At 37.6% G+C, this 21457-nt stretch overlaps 2 protein-coding genes and 1 long non-coding RNA gene across 14 annotated transcripts in view; 1 reads left to right on the top strand and 2 right to left on the bottom strand.

The window, feature by feature from the left end:
* Nucleotides 1–7606: 7606 nt before the first annotated feature.
* BBS10 (Bardet-Biedl syndrome 10) lies at nucleotides 7607–13616 on the bottom strand. Of its 2 annotated transcripts, none has more exons than XM_012750367.3 (2): nucleotides 13298–13616; nucleotides 7607–12919 (listed from the first exon to the last, which is right to left on the bottom strand). In XM_012750367.3, exons 1-2 carry the CDS (start codon nucleotides 13480–13482, stop codon nucleotides 10942–10944), a joined length of 2163 nt encoding a protein of 720 aa, XP_012605821.2. In that variant the 5' UTR covers nucleotides 13483–13616; the 3' UTR covers nucleotides 7607–10941. The 2 variants fall into 2 exon arrangements, with proteins under 2 accessions (XP_012605821.2, XP_012605822.2); XM_012750368.3 differs by having other exon boundaries at nucleotides 13438–13616.
* Nucleotides 13617–14220: 604 nt separating this feature from the next.
* The window catches only part of LOC142873355 (uncharacterized), a 70242-nt gene continuing 63005 nt past the window's right edge, over nucleotides 14221–21457 (top strand). Inside the window, exon 1 of the long non-coding RNA XR_012921426.1 lies at nucleotides 14221–14780. This is a non-coding gene — a long non-coding RNA (uncharacterized LOC142873355). The remainder of the gene's footprint in view (nucleotides 14781–21457) is intronic.
* OSBPL8 (oxysterol binding protein like 8) overlaps nucleotides 15287–21457 on the bottom strand; it is a 150119-nt gene continuing 143948 nt past the window's right edge. For all 11 annotated transcript variants that reach the window (XM_012750357.3, XM_012750366.3, XM_012750355.3 and 8 more), the window contains one exon: nucleotides 15287–19572. In XM_012750357.3, the coding sequence (XP_012605811.1) occupies nucleotides 19440–19572 (133 nt within the window). In that variant the 3' untranslated portion in view covers nucleotides 15287–19439. The remainder of the gene's footprint in view (nucleotides 19573–21457) is intronic.

The following is a 21457-nucleotide window of genomic DNA, read 5'->3' as shown; positions in this document are numbered from 1 at the left end:
GCTTCATGAAGGCAGGCACTCTGTCAGGCTTTGCTCATGGTCGCATCCTGAGTAGACAGCACAGTAGTTACTCAATAAAGACTAAGTAAATAAATATATACTTTGAAGCCAGTGCTATTCTAGATGTCTGCTTTTCATTCTTTCAAGGGTGTACTAAGGTTGATATTGTTTCTGTTTTATGGATGTGATAATCTTAACTACGTCCACAAATTCTCTGACAATCGTATCTCCAAAGAGCAGAGCCTAATTCTTCTCCCATCCAAGGTAAGCCGACTCCTGCAAAAGGCGTTGCTCTCTCTTGGGTCACTCACTCTGGGGAAAGCCAGCTGCCATGTCACGTGGACACATCAAGCAGCCCTATGGAGAGGCCCACGGAACTGAAGCCTCCTGCCGACAGCTCTGTGAGTGAGCGAGTGAAGTGGATCCTTCAGCTTGTCAGTCTTCAGATGACGGCAGCCCTGGCCAATATCCTGGCCTCAACCTTATGACAAACTCTTGAGTCACGGCCACTCAGCGAAGTTACTCCCAGATCCCTCACCCGCAGAAACCATGTGAGACAATAAATGTTTGCAGTTTCAAGCTACTAAATTTGGGGGTAATTTCTTGCACAACAATACAGAACTAGAAGAACTGGTGAGGGAAATACAGGAAATTTAAGTAACTTGTTGAAGGTCCCACTACTAGTTAGTGGCAGATCCAGGATCTAAACACAGGTCGGTGTGGCTCTGAAGCCCATATGTTCTGTACCACGCCATGCTTAGTCTGGCGTGCTTAGCATGGCAATACTAAGCGTGGCATGCTAAAGATGCTTAGGATGGCAAATGCCAAATCACTTTACAGTGCTATTATAAACTCTTTGCAGATTGGTTTATGTTACAGTTCCAGGAGGTTGCTTTCTGGATTTCCAAAGAAGATGCTGACTGGAGGATTTTCTGAGAGAATGGTTAGTAAAAAGGCAATTCTAATGAAGAATTTAAGTTTACTGTACTATTTAAAGAATTTCTGTTAAGATGTTTTGGCAAAAGAATAGATCAAATCAGGTTTGTTATAAGTTAGAAAAGAGATAACTTGGCCAGGCGCAGTGGCTCATGCCTGTAATCCTAGCACTCCGGGAGGCCGAGGCGGGCGGATTGCTTGAGGTCAGGAGTTTGAAACCAGCCTGAGCAAGAGGGAGACCCTGTCTCTACTATAAATAGAAAGAAATTAATTGGCCAACTAATATATATAGAAAAAATTAGCCAGGCATGGTGGCACATGCCTGTAGTCCCAGCTACTTGGGAGGCTGAGGCAGGAGGATCGCTTGAGCCCAGGAGTTTGAGGTTGCTGTGAGCTAGGCTGACGCCATGGCACTCACTCTAGCCTGGGCAACAAAGTGAGACTCTGTCTCAAAAAAAAAAAAAAAAAAAAAAAAAAGAGATAACTTAAAAGTAACTTTTTAATTTAGTTCATTATTATGGCATTACAAAATAGTTTTCATAGTGTTCATGGATTATACTATATTGCTTGATTTTTACATATATTTAATACATTTAGATGTATTTATATTATGTACTATACATATTTAATATATGTATATATTTAAATACTTATAGTTAGCATTTATGAAGGAATCACTAAAATTCAGTATCTTTCTGTTTTCTTAGTTATCATTCCAAAGGCCTAAACCTTACAGCAGGCAAAGATTTCTTTTCTTAAACAGGACACAAAACATACCAACCTTAAAATTCATATTCTCTACCTGCTACTTTGATTGTACATGTCCTTTTGGGGGGAATATTCAGTCATAATGGAACCCAGCAGCATTTAACTAAAAAGGATTTTGACGTAGGTCCCAGTCATACTGAATTAGCCATTGTAGGCTATTTTTGTGCATGGTGCCAGTGGACTTCCAGACTATGCTCATTAGACCTAATATCTTCACCCCATCGCCCTGGAAGAACTCATTTCCCTTCCATTTTCCTAATCAAATTAGTAAATCACTCCAATTTTTTGCTTTCTTTATAAAAGCATTTTCACTAGCTTCTTCCTCTCGAGTAGACTCTTTAAGCTAATGTAAGTAGAGGAGGCTCATGGTATCCAAGAGCAGGAATATTGCTGGGCCTTGCAAGCTTTGGAATTTCACCTGGAGAGATCTCTCTCCATCTCATCTCTGATTTCCTCTTCAAGTATGTGGAGTAAGTTTAATTTAGGAGTCTTTATTCGGTGGCACAGAACATGGAAAACTGGTTCTCTCAGTAACTTTGCTTTTATAGAGTCTCAACTTATCCTGGAGATGGAAAAAATTTAATAATGCCCAGAAACATCACTTGGGGCACCAATGATTGCTGTTAACGCTGATTATTAAAATCTCTTGTATAATTCACCCCCCCCCCACACACACACACATGCCAAGGGCTTCTCAGCTGTTTTGGAGGTGTTGGCCTCTGTTTTCCATTTCTCTTTCTGGGCCTGTTTCTGGGTTGGTGGGATAAGAGGTGGCTAGAAGAGAGAGTTCAGGCACGTGAGCACATGAGTGTGGGCACACTGGAGAAGGTGAGATGTGCCCAGTTTCCTCTGGTCCTTGCTGCTACTTTACCTGGCACTGGCAATAAACAGCTAGCGACGCCTGTGGCAAGGACAGGGTTTTACAGGACCCGATAAATATCTCTATTCCCCCTGGGAGGCACACAGGGGAGTCAGGCTGAGGGAGCTGGGAACGCCACAGTACTTCCTGATAATGCTAGATCACAAGTGCTAAATTGAACAGGCGGTCAGTGCTCTATCTCTAAACCAAACAGACCAAATCCAGCCATGGTCCCCAACACTACTGAGTCCTGCTGCAGGCCTGTGGGGGCGAACCTGACCATGCTTCCCTTCTCTTAACTAAGCATGTGCAGTTCCTCCACCCAAACCTGCCCACCAGGTAAGCCCCTCTGCCTCCCCTGGAGACAGTGAATGAGACAAGAAGCCGAGAGGAATCTCAACTAAGTAGGACAAAAACAATCCAAATGAACACATGTGGATTTGTATGCACACGTTCGTGCATGATTTTATAAGCAGCATAGTGAAAAATACGGAAGGACACCAGGTAGATAGTTCACGGGATTACCTGGTTTGGGGGGTGGTGGCCAGGGTGTGATATGGAGGGAGGTAGAAGAGAGTGGGGAGATAAGCTAAACAGGAAAAAACCCCCAATCACTGAAAAAACAGTACTTATGATGTGGTCACATTAAGGCATGTACTTTATACATATTGCATTATAGAATGATATTGAAAATACATAAACCTGTATGGCACGGCTAATACTGAGGCAGAATCCCTAGAATTCCCTCTGTAGAGTCAGGTGTTAACCTGAATTGTGGGATAGCCCCAAAGGTACTAGGAGAGGGGCTGGGAGGCCAGGGGGGCAGGATGGGTGCTGAGGGGAGGGTAGTGGCACTAGGGAGACTCAAGACAGCAGCCATTTGCAAAACCAATCCATAAGTGCGTCAATCTTTTGACAATACATGCAGCTCTATCAGTGCACTCCAGTTGAATAACATACTTGACTTACTCATAAGTGAAGATCAAATTCTTAAAATCTAACAGGCAAATTTTCTTTCTGTAATAATGTAATTATTTTAGGTGGGAACAGGCAGAACCCATATGAAGAAAACCTCTCAGTTCTGGGTGGTGGAGGATCCACTTCAAAGGCTCACTTTAATGAAAGTTGGTGCTTGGATGCTGGCTGGACACTTTGCCAGGGCTGTGGATTGGGCCCTTGGTTCCTCTCCACACAGGCCTCTCCTTGGGCTGCTTGTACTTCCTTACAGCACTGTGGTTGGGTTCCAAAAGCAAGAGTTCCAAGAGATCCAGGAGGTTTAATATTGCCTTTTATAATCAGGGGTCACACAGTGTCACTTTCATTATAGTCTATCTGGCAGGGCTGTCTCAAGGGCTCACCCAGGTTTAAGGGGAGAGGACACAGACTCCACCTCTCCATGGGAGGAGAGTCAAGGTCATACTGTTGAGAAGGCCATGTGGCAAAGGAAATATGGGAACAAATACAATCTGCACAACACATCGCTGCAACAATGGTAACATCCATAGTTCACGCTGGCATGGGCCCCAAAGGTCTCTGCTATTTCCATGATGCCACATTTAAGGCACAGATTAGCTGGTATAACTGAAAGATTGGAGGAAGGGTGGGAAAAATTAAAAATTATAGTCAACCAAAAGAAGAAATAAAGCTAATATTTATTAAGCTCTTAATAATATGGCAGGCATTGTGCTAGGCACTTCTCATAAGATATCTTTATTAAATCTTCACCACATCTGTGTGAGGTAGTACTATCATGACCATTTCACAGATAAGAAAATTAAGGCAGAAGTATTTAGCAACCTGTCCAAAGTTACACAACTGGTAACCAGTAGAGGCAGGATGGCAACACTGGCTTAAAGAATGTGTTCTTTCCACTACATCTCAAAGTGTAGAACATAAGCACAATCTGAAAAATGTTCCTATTTTGTTTCCACGACACAATTTCTTCTATATCCTCTAATACATATATAAAAAAATCTTTTTTTTTTAAATTTTACTTCTCAAAAGAGAGCAAAATATTGCAAATGATAGCAATGTCTAAATGGACACCCCCCCAATACCAACAAAGTCTTTTCAAGGAGCACATTAGACATCTCCCTTCTTATAATATGCCCAAATTATTATTTGTTAATGCTCATGTATGAATTACTATATGGAGGATCGGGTAAGAATCTCTAACTAATTATTAAGACCAGGATTGCAAGTTAATGTAAGTTGTAAGATACAAATTAGAGGAATTCAGTATGAAAATTTATTAAGTACAAAAAGAGATTTGTAAACTGTGAAGGAAACACAAATGAAGTCCCAAGAATTTTTGCATAAAGTTACTTTTCAGAAATGTATTATCATTAAATATGCCATAGGAACTCCCTGTTTAAAGAAAAAGAAAATTTCTGTTGTTGCAGCAGATATTTCCCTACAGTTGGGCAAAGATAATAGAGTGCACAATTAGAAACCCCCCTGAGCAGTTTATGGAGCACACAAACCCAATCAATAACTAGGTGTGTTTAATCTGGGCACAGGAACCTTGGTCGCAATGATCAGGGAGGTTTTCACCCAGATATCTATGTACAATAAGATCTAGAGTTGGTGATGGAAGGGATGAAGACCTGTTTTACTTGGTGCTAAATACAATCACCCAAAGGAGTGACTGTTAACAGACTGCAAGAATTATGCATATTGTACCTTACCATTAATGTAAGCATAAATGTGACTTAACATAATACAATATGCCATCAATATATGCAACTACAGGGAGGCTTTTGGCACAAATTTGGAAATAATTGTTCATAACAGAGACATGCTAAGTCACCTGTAGGAGACAGAATAGTTTCCAGGCTGGTAGAACTCTGTAGTGATTTGGTATTTAAAAACTATTGTGTCCATTGGAGTTTAAACAGCATTAGAACCATCCAATGGCTGCTCAGAAGAAAGAAGCCTTAGTTGGGCTTTACAATTGGTCTAGTCCTATTTATTCATTCATTTATTCAGTGAACTTTGAGTACCTGCTATGTCAGGCACCATCCTACATGTTGGAGATGTGGAAGTGAGTAAGTCAAAATCCTCATGGTGTTTTCATTCTGGTGTGGAAGGCAGTCAATAATAATAATAATAATAAACCCACTAATGACATCAGGCTTGTGCTTCAAAAGAGCTTATAGAGAGTGAAGGAGGCGGGTCATGGGAGGGGAATAAGGTATTATCTTAAATTGGGTGGTCAAGGAGGCATCTCTAAGGACATGATATTAAAGCAGAGATACTTGAATGAAGAAGAGAGTCACATGAATATCAGAGGGGAAGAGTCCTAAGCAGATGGAAGAGGAAGTGGAAAGTTCAGAGGCTGGAATAAACTTGTGCGACCAGGGAACGGGGGTGAGGCCAGAGGCCAGTGTAGCACTTATTAGTGCTATTTGCCAAATGTTCTGGTTCTCTCCTTCCAGGCACAAGGTAGGATTGCACTATCTGGACTTTCTATGGATGGGTAAGACCATGTGACTAAATCTGGACTGTGAGTTATGCACAGAAATAACACGTGCCATTTATGGACAAAGCCAAGGCAAGACCCTCTAGAGCTCTTTTCCTCCCTCTGGTATGATGATGATTGCTAATGCTCCAGAGAGTGGCTGCTCTTCGTCATCCTAGATCTAGCAGTGAGGAAGAAAACATTCTGGGAGCAGTCATCAGCTGGCTCCTAAGAGACACGCAATATGAGCAAGAAATATTTGTATTGTTTTAAGCCTCTGACTTTGGGGGTTGTTATCTCAGTATGGCATAATCTATCCTGATTGATAGTGCAACTGGTTGGGAGAGAGCTAGAGGGAGAGTGGTAGAAGATGAGATCTAAAGGATCTGCGGAGGCCAGATCGTGCAGAGCCTTGTAGTGTAATTTTGGATTTCATTCTGTGTGAAAAAAAATCAATCTTGAAGAACGTTGAGCTGGGGAATGACAGGATATGATTTACCTTTCCAAAGGATCACTTAATCACGTAGGGGAAAGTCCTTGTTCATAGCAAATACACACAGACGCACTGAGGGATAAAGTATAACATCTACAACTTATTTTCAAATGGTTCAGTAAAATGTATTTGTATGTGCATGCGTGTACATGCACAAAGAGGGTAAAATGTTCACCAAAAACGTTGATTGGTGAACCTAGATGAAGGGTACGTAGGTGTTCACTGTACTCTTTCAACTTTTTTGTGGGTTTGAATTTTTTTAATAAAAAGTTGGAGGGAATCACTCTAAGGAACTAGAAAGTGAGACAAGCAAAGAAGCCCATTAGAAAGCTAGTGCAGGTGAGAGATGAAGTGGTTTAGGCTGGACTGGCAATGAGAAATGGGCAGATCTGAAATCTGTTCTGTATGTGGAGTCAGCAAGATTTATTGATAGATCAGCTGTGGGATGTGAAGAAAACAGGAGTCAATGTGTCTCTTGGGTTTTTGTCCTGAGCAAGTGGGAGACTGGCAATGTCATTAATTGAGACGGGACAATAATGGAAGGGCCAGGTTTGGGGATGGGAAATAGCAACTCTATTTTGGACATGTTAAGGGTAAGCATCCAAGTGGAGACTGGATTGGCAGCTAGAAAATTAGTTAAGAAATCAGAAAAGACGTCTTGTCTGGAAATATAAAATCTGGAATTACCAGCATCTAGTGGCACCCAAGGAACTGGATAGCAGCTCTTAAGAAGCAATTGTAGGCCGGGCGTGCTGGCTTACGCCTGTAATCCCAGCACTCTGGGAGGCCCAGGCAGGCGGATTGCTCGAGGTCAGAGGTTCGAAACCAGCCTGAGCGAGATCCCGTCTGTACTAAAAAAATAGAAAGAAATTAATTGACCAACTAAAAATATATATACAAAAAATTAGCCGGGCATGGTGGCGTATGCCTGTAGTCCCAGCTACTCGGGAGGCGGAGGCAGGAGGATTGCTTGAGCCCAGGAGTTTGAGGTTGCTGTGAGCTAGGCTGACGCCACAGCACTCACTCTAGCCTGGGCAACAAAGCGAGACTCTGTTTAAAAAAAAAAAAAGAGAAGCAAGTGTAGGTAGGGAAGAGGGCCAGACCGTGGCACGGAGAAGAGGATTGGGCATTCATTTCATTTCTCTTGTTCTGATTCCACGCTTACTGACTGAGCAAGCACCTGATTATTATTTGGCTTTCTATATAGGTCCACTCATAAAAAACAAAGATTAGTCATATGGACTTGGAATATTCTAGTTCCTGGGACAGATCCCATTGTAGAAGTTGATCACATTCACAAGCTTGGTTTGAGTCAGACCCTGAGACAGAAACATAATCAGAGTGCTGACAAGAACCTGATGGTGAGTCTGCATAAGGGGAAGCAGACCCAGGACTGTGGAAACTCCCCCAAGGAAATGCACGCTACACTCCTTGGTGGCACTCTGCCTTAGCTTGCATTTCTTTTCAGCCTGCCAAACAAGCATGGTCTCACATTTCCAGAACCAGTAAAAAAACCGTAAGCCAGGTAAAGCTCAGAAAATATTCCCTTTTTTGGCTGTATCCCCTTTCTTTTATTGTCGAAGTTCTACTGATTTGTCATGGTGTCTCTCATACAGTTTTTCTTTCATAATGATTTTGCATTTCCTCAGATCAGGGCCCTTATTACCTTACTATTTGGGGAGCATTCTGTCAGTGCTTGCTCTAATCTATTTTTAAAATTTTATTTTTAAATAGGTAGTATTCACCTGGTTCAAAAATCAAAGTGACTAAGTATACAATGAGAAATCTCCTTTCCACCTCTTCCCAATCCTTGTTTCTCCCAGCAAAATCACTGCCCCTATGCCTTTTAGCTTGTGTAGCCATTAGAGTTTAGGTGGTTACTAATCTTTCGCTATTAGAGTTGCAATAAGTAACTATATATACACATTTATATATGGTCTGTGAGCTGTAGTTTGTCTTCTCTGACGAGCTGTGTCCATGAGAAAGACAATCTCCTTCTGCCTGGGGATGAGCAATTTCTGACAAAAGCTCAGGATCAAATTGCATTCCCCTTTTCCTTCCCTTTTTGTCTGAAACATGTATACCACGACACTTCCTGTATAACATGATTAAATAGCTCCCCTGGCTGACGCAGTTCAAGGATGTTCAAGTTCAACTATTTAATGCTTATTGTTTTGAAGATAAAAATGGCTTGTGCTGGCCCAGTGAGAAAAAAATAAGAAGGTCCATTAAAGGCTACTAGAGAAAATGGGTCTGTGGGAGGCAGACTGACATGTAACTTCAGAAAACAATAAAAAACTCAGGTGAGAAGATAATGCATATTTGTCTTCTTTTTCCCTCCCACGGTGTTGCAGATTATATTTTCCAAAGATACTGCCTCAATATATCCCATCTCACATGGTCTTCTTATAATGTGACACACATTCTTTGTCATGAGTAGTAGGGGCTGTGTTCTCCTCCCTTGAATGTCAGCTGACCTTTATGACTGCTGAACCAATAGAATACAGAGGAAATTGTCCAGTTAAGCCGTCACCCCCTCACCCCCAGAAGCATGACAAGTAATATAATGATCCAAACCTACCAAGTTTTGGGATTATTCATTAAGCAGCAGTAGAAAATAGGAACATGATCTTAACCTTAAATTTTCTTTACATTTTCCCTGGTCTTGATTCTTTAATTTTCATTCAGATTTTACCATAATTGTGTGTGTGTAGTTTTGTTTTTCTGTAAAACAGGTCTACTTTTTTTGGTCTGTTTTTATTGTAGGTCACCTCAAATCCTTTGTGGTTGATAGTGTTAAGTATAATGTAATTACATGTTTAAAAGTGCTCTGCTATCTAACTCACTGATGCAAACTCCCTGGTGTTATTCTGTAAATAAGGATAACCTATGAAAGCTTTATCATCATTTTGAGGGATTTTCTTAATTAAAAGAAAAAAGATTACTTTGTGTAGATCTGTTCTACATGTTCTGTTTCTTCTCCCCAAAACAGATCCTTTGCCCTTGAAAGTTTATAGAAATAATTATAACCTCATCTATGGAGGACGAAATGGGCTAATTCATTCATCAAATAGGTCCTCAACAGACACTTATTGGATATCTATTGTGTGCAAGATATTTGACCGGGTGCCAAAACTACAAAAGGGCTACTGGACTCATGACTATATAAATGCTTATCATATGCAAAGCACTTGGGCATACCTGGAAAAGTCTTTAAATGCCTTTAGTGATGGAGGAGTGTTTAAAGCAGCAGCAGCAACAATAACAACAACAAAATAAAGCAAAATGATCTGACAGGCAATTAAAAAAAAAGGAAAAAATTACACAGCCATTTTAAAGTAGGTTCATTCATCTATGAATTCAGTAAAGGACGCAGAGTTAATTTATTCTCTCCATGTTCACAGAAATAATGTATCACAGCATAAATCTTTAAAAGCAAAACTATACTTAATACAAAAGATCATGATAGGATGTTAGTTTTTTCAAATACATTACTAGTCACTACTTATTCAACTATAATTAAAGATTTTTTCTTCAGTTTTCCTAAATTCAATCTTAACCCAACTAAATAAGAATTTGTTGAATAAGTAGATTGGAAGCATGTATTTAGAGGAACAGATTAAAGATAACACTTGTTTTATTCAACATGCAATTCTGAATACTTGATATAAACAGCACTATTTTGGGTGTTACAGAGAACTGCTAAAAGTAGAAGACATTCTTCTTATCCATGGCTAGAGGCATGTATTATTTGCATTTATAAGCTTTTACAATAAAATAAGAACATTTGTAAATTCACATTAGAAATAAGAATTATCAAATTTGTTACCATGGAATTCTGGCTATGCACTAAACACAAGAAAAACTATCAAACACTTAAAAATATCTTTACAAGCTTTTAGGGACCAGGAAAAAAATCGAATTATGAATTTCATATTCTTTATGGTATTAACTATTAACTACAAAGATGAAAATGAGTTCACGATGCACAGTCATATTTCTGGTAACATATATTCAATGGTATATGGATGGTGAAAATCCATCCAAGTTTTTCCAAATAAAATGGTAATAAACCAAGGGCCACATAAAAGTAAAAATTAATTTATACCTTTTTTGAACAAAATTTTTACTCATTGCTTTACAAATTATGAGTATGAAAAATTTTTATAGAACAAATTAACATTTATATTGTAAACAATTAAAATAAGATGACATTTTAAAACCCCATTCAAGTCTGAGATTAAATAATTCCATGAACTAAATATATAAAGGTGAAAAAGGCGAGATGGAGCAAAAAGATATAGAAGAGTAAAAGAAACTATAAAGAAATGTCTATAAAGAATGATCCCTAAACCTATACAGACTAACACAGAACAAGACCCTGTCTCAAAAAGTAAAAGGTTGATTAATGAAAACTTTCTGATGCTATAGTTCATCTTCTGAATCTTCATCATAAACTTTCTGAGGTTGTCTCTTAACATTGATTACCAAGTCAATGGTTAATATTTTTGTCAAACACTGAAGAACTGATGTTAGTAGCTGGTATTTACCAGCTACTGATTCCAAACCTGTCTTACTGCTTACTAAGAGCTGATTGGTTTGCAGCGCATGGAGAGCTCTTATATATACTTGTGGAAAGCTGTAGTTTCCCTTCTTAGATTTATAAAGGATTTTGGGAATGCCTAAAAGTGCATTGGCTACTATCATACTAACCATGGTTTCTTGCGATTGCTGGCATTTTTTGGCATAATTGAGAAGATAGTAATGTAACAAGATTTCAAAATTACCACCTACTGGCAAAACACAACCTGCTGGCATAGATGAAGAATAGTAACTCTGGGAAGTACGCATATCCAGTAACTTACATCTCACTGGTAACATGGTCCCCTTTCCAGCAATTTTTGTGACTGGTAAATTTTCATAAGAAATTTCTATTCTAGTGTTTTCTGTTGTTGAATGAACAGTGGAATTACTCTCAATTAATGGTTCACAATTGTCAATTATTATGTTTTTTCCCAAAGATAAACATCTAAGTGTTTCATCTGTTTGGAATGTACCTGTTGGTGTCAGTTTTGCTGTTGAACATGGAATATATGTTTCTAATTCTGCATTTGAAACTACTAAATTTGAATTTACTTTTAAATATGTTTGAGTTTTTTCCAATTTATCTTTGTTCTTTACAGCTGTGTCCTGACAGGGATTTTGTAGTGACCCATTACCAATTTCTGGTAACTGATTACTTTCTCTACTATTCTTAGAAATAAGAGGACTTGAAGTATCCTTTTGGTCATTGGCTTCTGTCATGTAATTTAGATCAAGATCTTTAAATAACTGCCGAAGCATTTTAAATGCTCCATGTAAAGCACCCTCATGTTGTTCAATAAGACCTTGCACTGGTCCACAAAGAACTATACAGTGTGGTATAAACGCACATGTGCTAGCCAAGCTAAGATGAACATACCTTTTGGATCTAAGGATGAGGGGTTTACAAAATTTCACCAAAGCAGTGTTAGAGATTTCACACTGTGAAGAGGCCTGTGGTAGTACAAATGGAGAAAGACCAATGATCCTCTGGATAAGAGTAACTTCTTCTGATGATAAACACTCCACCACTGATATGCCATTCAGTCCTGCATAATAAATAACTAAATCTGGTTGTTTCACACTAGATAGGAGCAATTTTACATTCTGACTATGTAAATGTTTCATTATTGCTTTTGTCCTTTCCATAATCCAATATTGAGATGTTTGAAATTGTGCTTCTGAATTTAGAATAAACTCTGATCCAGAAGTTGAAAAAAGAGGCTGAATGGTTTCTGTTACCATCACTATTCTTATGTCACCATCTGCTGGGCAGTACACAGAAAAATCTCTGTGAAGCACAAGCCCAGCTACAATCCTGGAATCTGAAACAGGAAGACCAGTGACACCAACACTCAACTCTACAAAACAGTCATCCACTAACTCAAATACATCAATCCCACTTTCACAAGTCATACACTTGAAAAAATAGTCACACATCAATTGTGAAATAAATTTCTGATTATTTCTTCCCACTCTTCCACAAAAGTAAGCTTCTAAGAGCAATTCTAAAGAACTCCTTGACAATGTTCTCTCTTTAGCAGAAGAAAAGATAGACAAAAAGTGTCTACTTAAGTACTGGTCCATAATACAGTCTAATATTTGTGTCTGAAACATTAGAAGACTTTGGGAAATAAATTTCCACTGACAGCAATTTTTCCAATGCCTTCCATGGGTTTGAATATTTTCGCAAATCAAAGAATCCTTTTCTCTGTCTGTGATTGCATGAAGTCCTCTAAGCAAATGGCAAAGAAAGATAATAAATGTTTTAGCACCATCTCCTGTTTTTTTGAGATGACTGGAAACACAGGCCACTATCATCCTGTACAAAAAGGAAATAAAGGAACTCAGATTTTCAGAAGGCTGACTTCCTACATCTGAATCAAGTTAAAACCATATTTTCACAGCTATAGGCATAAAATAAGGATACTCCCCCTTTGATACACATCTTTTCTTTTAGCTTTTGCAACTTCCTTTGTACTACTCCAAGATCCTAGGGTTGGGTGGAGTCAAAAGTGTTCTTTGGAGTTAATAAGATTTGGGGTCCAGGAGTGTTCCCTTGGGCAGGGATCTAGGGCCGCGCGCACACTGGTGTCAACCGAGGTCAGTTTTTCCAGGTACTCAGCCTCAGGATGGGACAAGAGGTTCAAGGAGATTGCCTAGGATGCCAGCTGTGGGCTAGAGTGTGGGACGCGGGTACCTGGCTATGGGATGATCTAAGTGTAGCGCCTCCAGGAGGCGGCCTCCATCCCGGCTGAGCAGCACCTCGCCAGTGGGCTTCGTACACAAAACCTGCCGCCCCTCGGGCCCTACGCAGCAGCTCACGATGGTTTCCAGCACCTCGGCCACCTGCAACGCCGCCTTCACAGACCCCGCGGCTGCCATAGAACCTCGGGTTTGGGGCGCTCCTCATCGCCAGAAAGCGGCACAACACGACTCATCCAAGAGAGGGGCGGGGCGCGCGGCCGGAAACGGAAGGGGCAAGGAGGAACCGGAAGCCTGGAGCCAAAGCGGAAGCAGGAGTAGCACGGCCTCTTGGTTGGGTGAACTGGCTGCTTTTCGGCCCGCTTGGCGGGAAAGCCTTGCTGCTCTGTCAGGGGTGGGGGTTGCCGGCACACCGTCCGCAAATGTAAGTCCGCACAACTTTAGGAGTGCCTCGAGCGGTAACCCTAAGCCCTTCCCTGGCTTCCTAGGTGAATTCATTTCCCTCTAGTAGCATCAACTGCCCCTAAATCCCCTAGTGTCCCAGGAAACTTCCTCCTAAGTCAACACAGTAGTGGGGCCTGGGTGAAGGTGGGAATGGGCACCGCGGGTAGAATTCGGCTGGCTCCCATCACCCGCCAGAAGCTGCTTATTTTCTGGCAAAACCTTAGATTCACCTTGTCCACATTCTGCCCATCAATTGCTTTTCTCACCATCACGAAAGTAGTTTCTAGATACAGGACAAATTGTGAGACCCTGGTCACGGCCATGAATTGCAGGCTTTATGTCTGCTGCAGGGGGCTTTGTCACATTTTCTGGGCTCAGGTATCAATGTAATTCCAGCCACCACAACTCAATTACCTTTTCTTTAGCAGAAATGATGGATGTAAAGACTTAAATTTATTATTTGCATTGGTGATCAATAGTATGCTTTAAAAACAGTGGCGTAAGATTACTGGATACAATCCAAAGAACATACTACTTGAGGTTTTAAAACACACACACACTTAAGAGAGTATGGGCTTTGGATTCAGACCTGGGTTTACTCTGCCATTTACTTATTTGTGACATTCAATAAGTAACCTCTTTGATCCTCCCTTTTCTCACCTTTAAAAAAATGGCGATAACATATAATAAAAGAAAAACAGCATACGGTTTTCAGGAGGTAGATAATGTTTACAAAGCACAACATAGAACATGTCAAAACATGTCACTATTAGCAAGTAAATGCTCTTGTAGATATTTTGGGGTTGAGCAGTGAGGGGCTGTTTTCCTTACTTCTTATACAGATAACCATGATGGAAGAAACCCTGTAGCCCCTCCCCTCCCTTCCACAATCCCCAGTTGATAGAACCAACGACAGCCGGAAGCAATTGGACCCTGACAGGCCAGCAAGAAGGGGAAACGAGGAGGGTGGAGTAAAACCAAAGAAAGGCTTCTTGGAACTCATCTGATGTTGACTTACCAGTACGGACTAAAAGGTGATTTGAGAGGGAAAAACTCTTTCCTATGGATTTAGTGTATATGTTAGTTTAATAGTAATGCTTTCTTCTGGTTCTATTCATCACAAAGGGGTAGATTACTCAATATAGATTCAAGCAGTGGTTTATTCCAAACATTTAAAAGTGAAGGGCTACTATCAGAGTTCTATTTAAGTGTACTGTGGAGACATGGATTCATTCACACTTGTGCTCTTACCCTTACACTAAGAGTGGGCTGTCATTCTTACTGTGTAGCTTTTGGAGTCATTTAATCTCACTGAGCCTCAGATTCTTCATGTATAAAATCTAGCTAACTTCCACTTATTTTGAGTTTATTCAAGAATGAATATAAAGCACCAAGTAAAGCCTACTTTAGGGGTTCTGTTAAATTCCTTTCAAGCCCTTCACCGTTCTTTGCAGCTATGCCCACAAAGAAAAGGAAAAAACTTAAAATCAGGACTAAGTAATTTAGTCACCATGATATATTGAGAGTCATTTGATCACAGTTTGCTCTTTTTAAAAATTTTATTTAGAATGCCTACTTGTATAAGTCAGCATCATTTTACAGATTAAAAAAATTCAATTCTTTTCTCTCTGCAAACATTTATAGTAGTTAGGAATAATAGATTAGAAATGTAATACATTACAAAACAGTAGCCTATGACTATCTGTACATTTACTATGCACCTTAAGGAAAAGAATTTGACAGTGTCCTGTACTTAAACCACAGATAACCTACTTTTATTCTGTCATACAAAACTGACCAGTGGTACTGCCTGAATTTATAAATGGCCATTAAACAATGTTTAAACTTAGATGTATATTTAGCATCCTAAATAGTGAAAAAAATTTCAGCTGAAGTTCTGTGGCTCATCAGTTCAAATGTTTCATGGCATTTTTTATTTAAATGAAAAATTTTGATATTGTAATACTAAAATAATTTTACATGATAAATGCATAAAGAAATTTTTCTAAATATTTTAGAAAGTATATTCACATTCATTTGTCATGGGTTTCTTGTGGTTCTTCTAAATATGTTAATCATGTTGATAAGACACTGGTCCTATTCAGTTTTAATAGTCCATCTTCAGTTAAACATTAACAAAAACAGTATGTTAAGAGTAACAAAAAGCAAATTAAATATACTAAACTCCCATGATAGGTAGAACAAAAGGAAACCAAATTAAATAATAATGGCAGGTTATACATTTTAAAGAATCTCTTTTCCACTTAGTCAAGTAAGATAGAAGTGGAAATGTAAACTTACTGATTTCTGTGGTTCCCCTGTTGGTTCAAATTGGAAAATTTGATGTAAATGCTAATATTCTATTTCTGTACATTTAACATAATTCAAAATAATCTGTAAGGTATGGCTCATCAATACCATCATCACCATATGTTCAAATAAAATAAACCAAAAATATTCATTGCTCACTAGAAATGCTGAACACTGGAAAAATGGAATTTCATATATTTGTTTTCTTAAATTTTGCTTAAGATATTCTTCAAAAAGTTAAAACTGCCTTCCACAAAATTTTGTGTGTATATGGCACAAGTTGACACCCAAAACAGTGTAAATTCCATTGAAAAGGCACTGTTTACAATACTCAGAATAATCTGACAAGTCTACTTCAATGATGTCTGAGAGTGAATATATTTGAAAGAGGTAAATAGACAAACCCTTATAAAAGTACAGCATTACTGTTTAAATATTCTATAGCTATATAAAAGGAAATAAAGTGACACAGAGAAATGACCCTTTTATGACAATTAAGCCTATAAACACTTTGAATCATATTATAGTTCTGTAACATAAAAATGACAAAAAATATTTTCTTAAAGGCACAAAAGCATGAATACTAAATGACAGTTGTATTTTACAAGGCCAACTTTTCAATGGAATGCAGTTGCCAACTGAGCTATGACAGAAATTACACTGTACCTTTATAATTAATACAAAAAAGTACTGACATGAAATACAAGTAAAATATCTATTGCTGAAATTTACTTAACATTTCACATGCCCTATTTATTGCCTTATCCTGGGCCAGCTACATCTCTTACTAAGTGGTGGATAACTGATGGCATAGTAATTTAACAACTAAGAAAGAAATGCACATGTCAATAACTACTCATCTAAGTTTTCATGTGGGAAAATAAAATTTTGATAAACTTTTGAAGAAAACTGGTCATAAAGTTGTAAATCCTAGAAACCATCATGAGGCTTTCAGACAATTGGAAACTGTAAATCACATTATGAATCCATGTGTGAAGGAAGATTACTCTCAGGTAAAGAACATTCAAAGTCAATTACATACTATGGCTAAATACAAAATTAATTATGTGTTTTAAAGATTCACATACTAATCCTAGTATAAGCACTGATCTAAAATTAAGCCACCAATTCCTGAGTTTTGTGTTCAGTTCATAGAAAGGAATTCATACAACTAAAAGCATTAAAAGGACTACTGGATTAGACATATGCTTTTAGTGTATTAAAAAACAGTCATGAATAATAACCCTGCCCCTTCTTATGAAATAGTTTTTGACTCTTTGTGTAAAAACCCATACCATCTGCCCTAAAAGAATTTGTTTTAAATAAAGAAAATACCTTTCTAATCTTAGAAGATACCCATACAAATAAAACACCATCTTGACCAAATAAAAATAACATACAAGTGGATAAGACCAAAACCCTAAGAGGTGGGTCACCAACAAAAAATTTTAAGTTTTCACGGTTTAATGATGAAATTACTTTTGTGATCAGCCAATCAAAGTTATATGTAATATAAATACTAATTTAAACCATAAAAAAGATCAAATTGTACAATATTTACAAACTATCATATGTCAACGAATAGGCAGTTGAGCACAACATTGGTAACACAAGGTGAATACAAAAATTATATTGACAAATATGAAATATAACCAAAAAACCACTCATTCTAATGTAGTCATGAGAATACTGGCTATAGGTATACCTTATTTATACTTTTATCAATTTAAAAAATAACTTCACATGTACATATAGAATACAACATTATTTTGTCAACAAAACATGGGAAATGGTTCTTCATAGAAACCTAAGGGTACTTAAGATAGCTATATAGGTTAGGGAAAAAAGGCAGGCTCTTTTTATCATTTTAATTTTCATAATTTAGCAATCATCTCTTGATTTTATATTTATCACAGCATAAACAATTTATTATAATTTTACTAGTGTCTCACAGTCTCTTCTTAGTCAAAGGCAAATGTGGCCAGAGCAATTCCTCTCTCTGACCTTCATTTTAATTAATTATTTCAAAATCTATACTTTCAGGATTCTAAGACATATTTTAAGACAATATGTTCCTAAACTTAACTGCCTTGGCAAAACTTGCTCTTGAGGACTATAAATATGTCTGTAAAAACACAATGTCAAAATATTAAACTGAAGAAACAAACAAAATTTTAGGAAAAAGTGTGCCTGAGCCTGAACAAAAGGATATCTTAAAGAATTGTGGTTTTGCCACAGAAAGAAGTTACTAAGAACAAAAGGGGATAATAAAGAATTAAACTTCAGAACTTGATACTCTTCTCAGATGTTCAACTTATTGCACATTTTAAAGAAACCAATTTTAATGTACACATAAAGGCCACTATACAGTGTCTTATTGCCTTTCTCTTTTTGGCTTTTGAAGTAAAATAGTAGTTATAATTTTTGTATTCTACGTATTCACTGAACACATTAGGGTCTAAATGAAAGCTAAAATAAATTTTTCATAATGAAAAAAACATGAATTATCAGCATTTCATATGCCCTTTAAATGTCTCTAGAATTTGGCCTAAGTTATGGACCAGCTGACTTAAAAAAACATAAAGACAGCAGTGAATTTTGACCACACTTTTTTTTTTTTTAAGAAGTGCTTAAACTGGTATTGTAATCAATCCAAGTAGTTGCATACAAGTTTTTTAATATTGATATACACATATGTACATATATACCTGTTTCTATAAACATTAAATTAAATTCTAGGGGTTAAAAAAAGTCTGTGTAAACTTTTTAAAAAGCAGTTTTTTGTTACCTGTCTCTCTCAATATATTCACTGACCATTCACACGTTTTTCTTGCTATTTCTAAGAAGACAATTGAGCTGGGTGCTTTGGAAATTATTTTAACAGTACAGTGTATTGAATTAACCATGTCTATTATTCCATCATTTCTCAGTCTGTAATTCCTTATTGATAAAAGCTTTGTGCCTGTTTTATGAAGAAAATAGATTACTATACATATATTTATAAGATTGATGCATTTTTGTTATGAACAATGTTAACATATTTCAGAACATACTATAGAATACAAAGACTACTATCAGGTAAGAGTACATAAGAGACAACTGTGTATACATGTGGATTTATTATGCTCACATGTAGACACATTCTCACAAAATCTACGAATGTCCTGGCACTTAATATACAGGTCACTTTAATAACCAAATAGGATAGCTCTTGTTTCAGGTTAAAGATAAAAGATATTAAAGGTCAACACCTCTATATTTATTTCCTAGGTTTTTTTGTTTTAGAAATATGGTGATGTTTTAATAAAGACCAATCCAACTCGAACATTGGTCCTAGGCCAAATCTGATTTTTCTAGTTCATTGATTCAACTGTAGAGAACTTCTATTTAAACATGAAGTTTATTATGACTTGAAGCAAAATCAGGAGGAAAATGATGAAGTAGTCTTTTTGCTGCAGAAAATAATCCGTGGCAGGTGTGCTTGAAACTAAATGATTTCGAAGAGCCATAATATTCCTACAAAAATAAGCAACAATAAATTTTACAATGATTTGCCAAAAATGTTAGCGCAGAACTCAAATTTGATATTATATGTTCACAGAGCATTTAATTACATTATCTAAAGTAACTAGTTTGATCAATTACAACTACCCAAAGAGGAAGCTGATTATGCTTTGTAAAACCATTATTAGGCTTTGTTTAAATCTAAATTCCACATTGTACCAAGCATATTACTTAATCATATGCATCAAACATAATTGTTAAAGTTTGATGATATGGAAACATATTAACCTTCTCTGTTATAACAGTGGTTTTAAAATAGAAATTTTGCTTCTTCACTGGTTCACTATCTTTAGAGAGATAGAGGTGGAGGTAGAAGAAAATCCTAAATTCCCAGGAAAAAATACTAAATAGATTTCATAACATTCCCAACTTGAAGAATGCTCTAAAGGCATTTCATATGCTTACAAAAATACAATGTTAATTTAGTCATAAAATGAGCTTACACTATCCTCATGTCACCCTCTCTAAATGCTTTTGGCTAAAAAAAAAAGCTGATTAGGGAAGCAACATTTCTTTTGTGGATTTCTATTCTTAAAATGTTTTACCAGTATAAAAAAAGAGAAAGAAAGGAGTCAAAACAATCAACTAGGCTAATTAATTTTTAAATATAATTAAATTAGTAAACTTGAACACTTTATATAAGGCTGATGATACCAAGAAGCACAAGACATGCTCCCTTGCTCTAAAGGAGTTCATAGTTCTTTAGACTCCTTTAGGGTAGACAGATACACACAATAACAAGTCTGTAGTATGTTAAGTACCCAAAATGAGTATGTATAGGGAGCTATGCAAGCTGAGTTGAGGGATTAATTAACTCTATAGGGCAGGGTGATTAAAAATGTTATAAATAAGGGTGGCATTTGAGTTTAATTCTAAACAAACTCAGGGATTTATTCTTTTTTTGGTGGGGGCGGGGTGGGGGGAGTGTCACTGTGTTGCTCAGGCTGGTCTCCAACTGTTGGAGGGATTTATTCTTGATGGGCAAGGTGAGAGGAAAGGCAATTAAGTGGATTCAGTGTGGGCAAAGGTCCAAAGATGAGACAGCACAGCATGTTCTTAGATGTAAGGAGTTTCATAGGATAGAGCATGAGATGGGTGCAGGGGAATGGCAGGAGACAAGGCTGTATATGAAAATAGCAACAGAATTTAAGCCAGAAGGTCTCCAAGAACAGAGAAAACTTCTCTCTCTCTTTTTAAAAAAATCATCCAGAACATCTAGCACTGAGTGCTAAATACATAAAAGCAGCTGGGCTAATAGTAAACTTCTTTAACAATTGATATAGCATGGGAGTCAACCAACTGAACTCATGTTAGCCTTAGCAATGGAATAGGATTCAGGACCCCCTCTCTAAGAAAACCCCCTAAGTGTTAATAACCTATAATTGCTGGATCATGGGGTGATGTGGGGGAGGAGTCTGGGACTACAAGAGCACTCAAAGGTCTCCAGCAGTGACTATTTACCCACTGTTATGGAAGTATTTCAGTATTTCAACAACTGGTACATTCCAATTAAATATTAGCCATACAAAAAAGGGACTATAGAGCCTTTGTTAATTGACTTTCTCAGAGACAACCCCACCTCCTCACTCAATGTAGCTACATTCCTAGCACGCTACAGCAATAACATGAAGCATATACCAATTGTACTGTCCCAGAGAATAAACAACCTCCCCCTTCCCTCCAGTACTTAAGTGCTGGAAGAATTTCATAAATGTCAGACCCCGGATGATAGAGGCTAATGTTCTATTTTAGCTTAACAATGTTATAGAAATGTAAAGTTTCCATACATTTCCTATGTAACAGGATTTTTAACTATTCCTCTGGACTCAAGTGAATA

Source organism: Microcebus murinus, chromosome 10, assembly GCF_040939455.1.
Source record: "Microcebus murinus isolate Inina chromosome 10, M.murinus_Inina_mat1.0, whole genome shotgun sequence".
Taxonomy (NCBI): Eukaryota; Metazoa; Chordata; class Mammalia; order Primates; family Cheirogaleidae; genus Microcebus; species Microcebus murinus.
The sequence above is the reverse complement of the archived record's forward strand: the minus strand, read 5'-3'. Positions and strand labels throughout refer to the sequence as shown.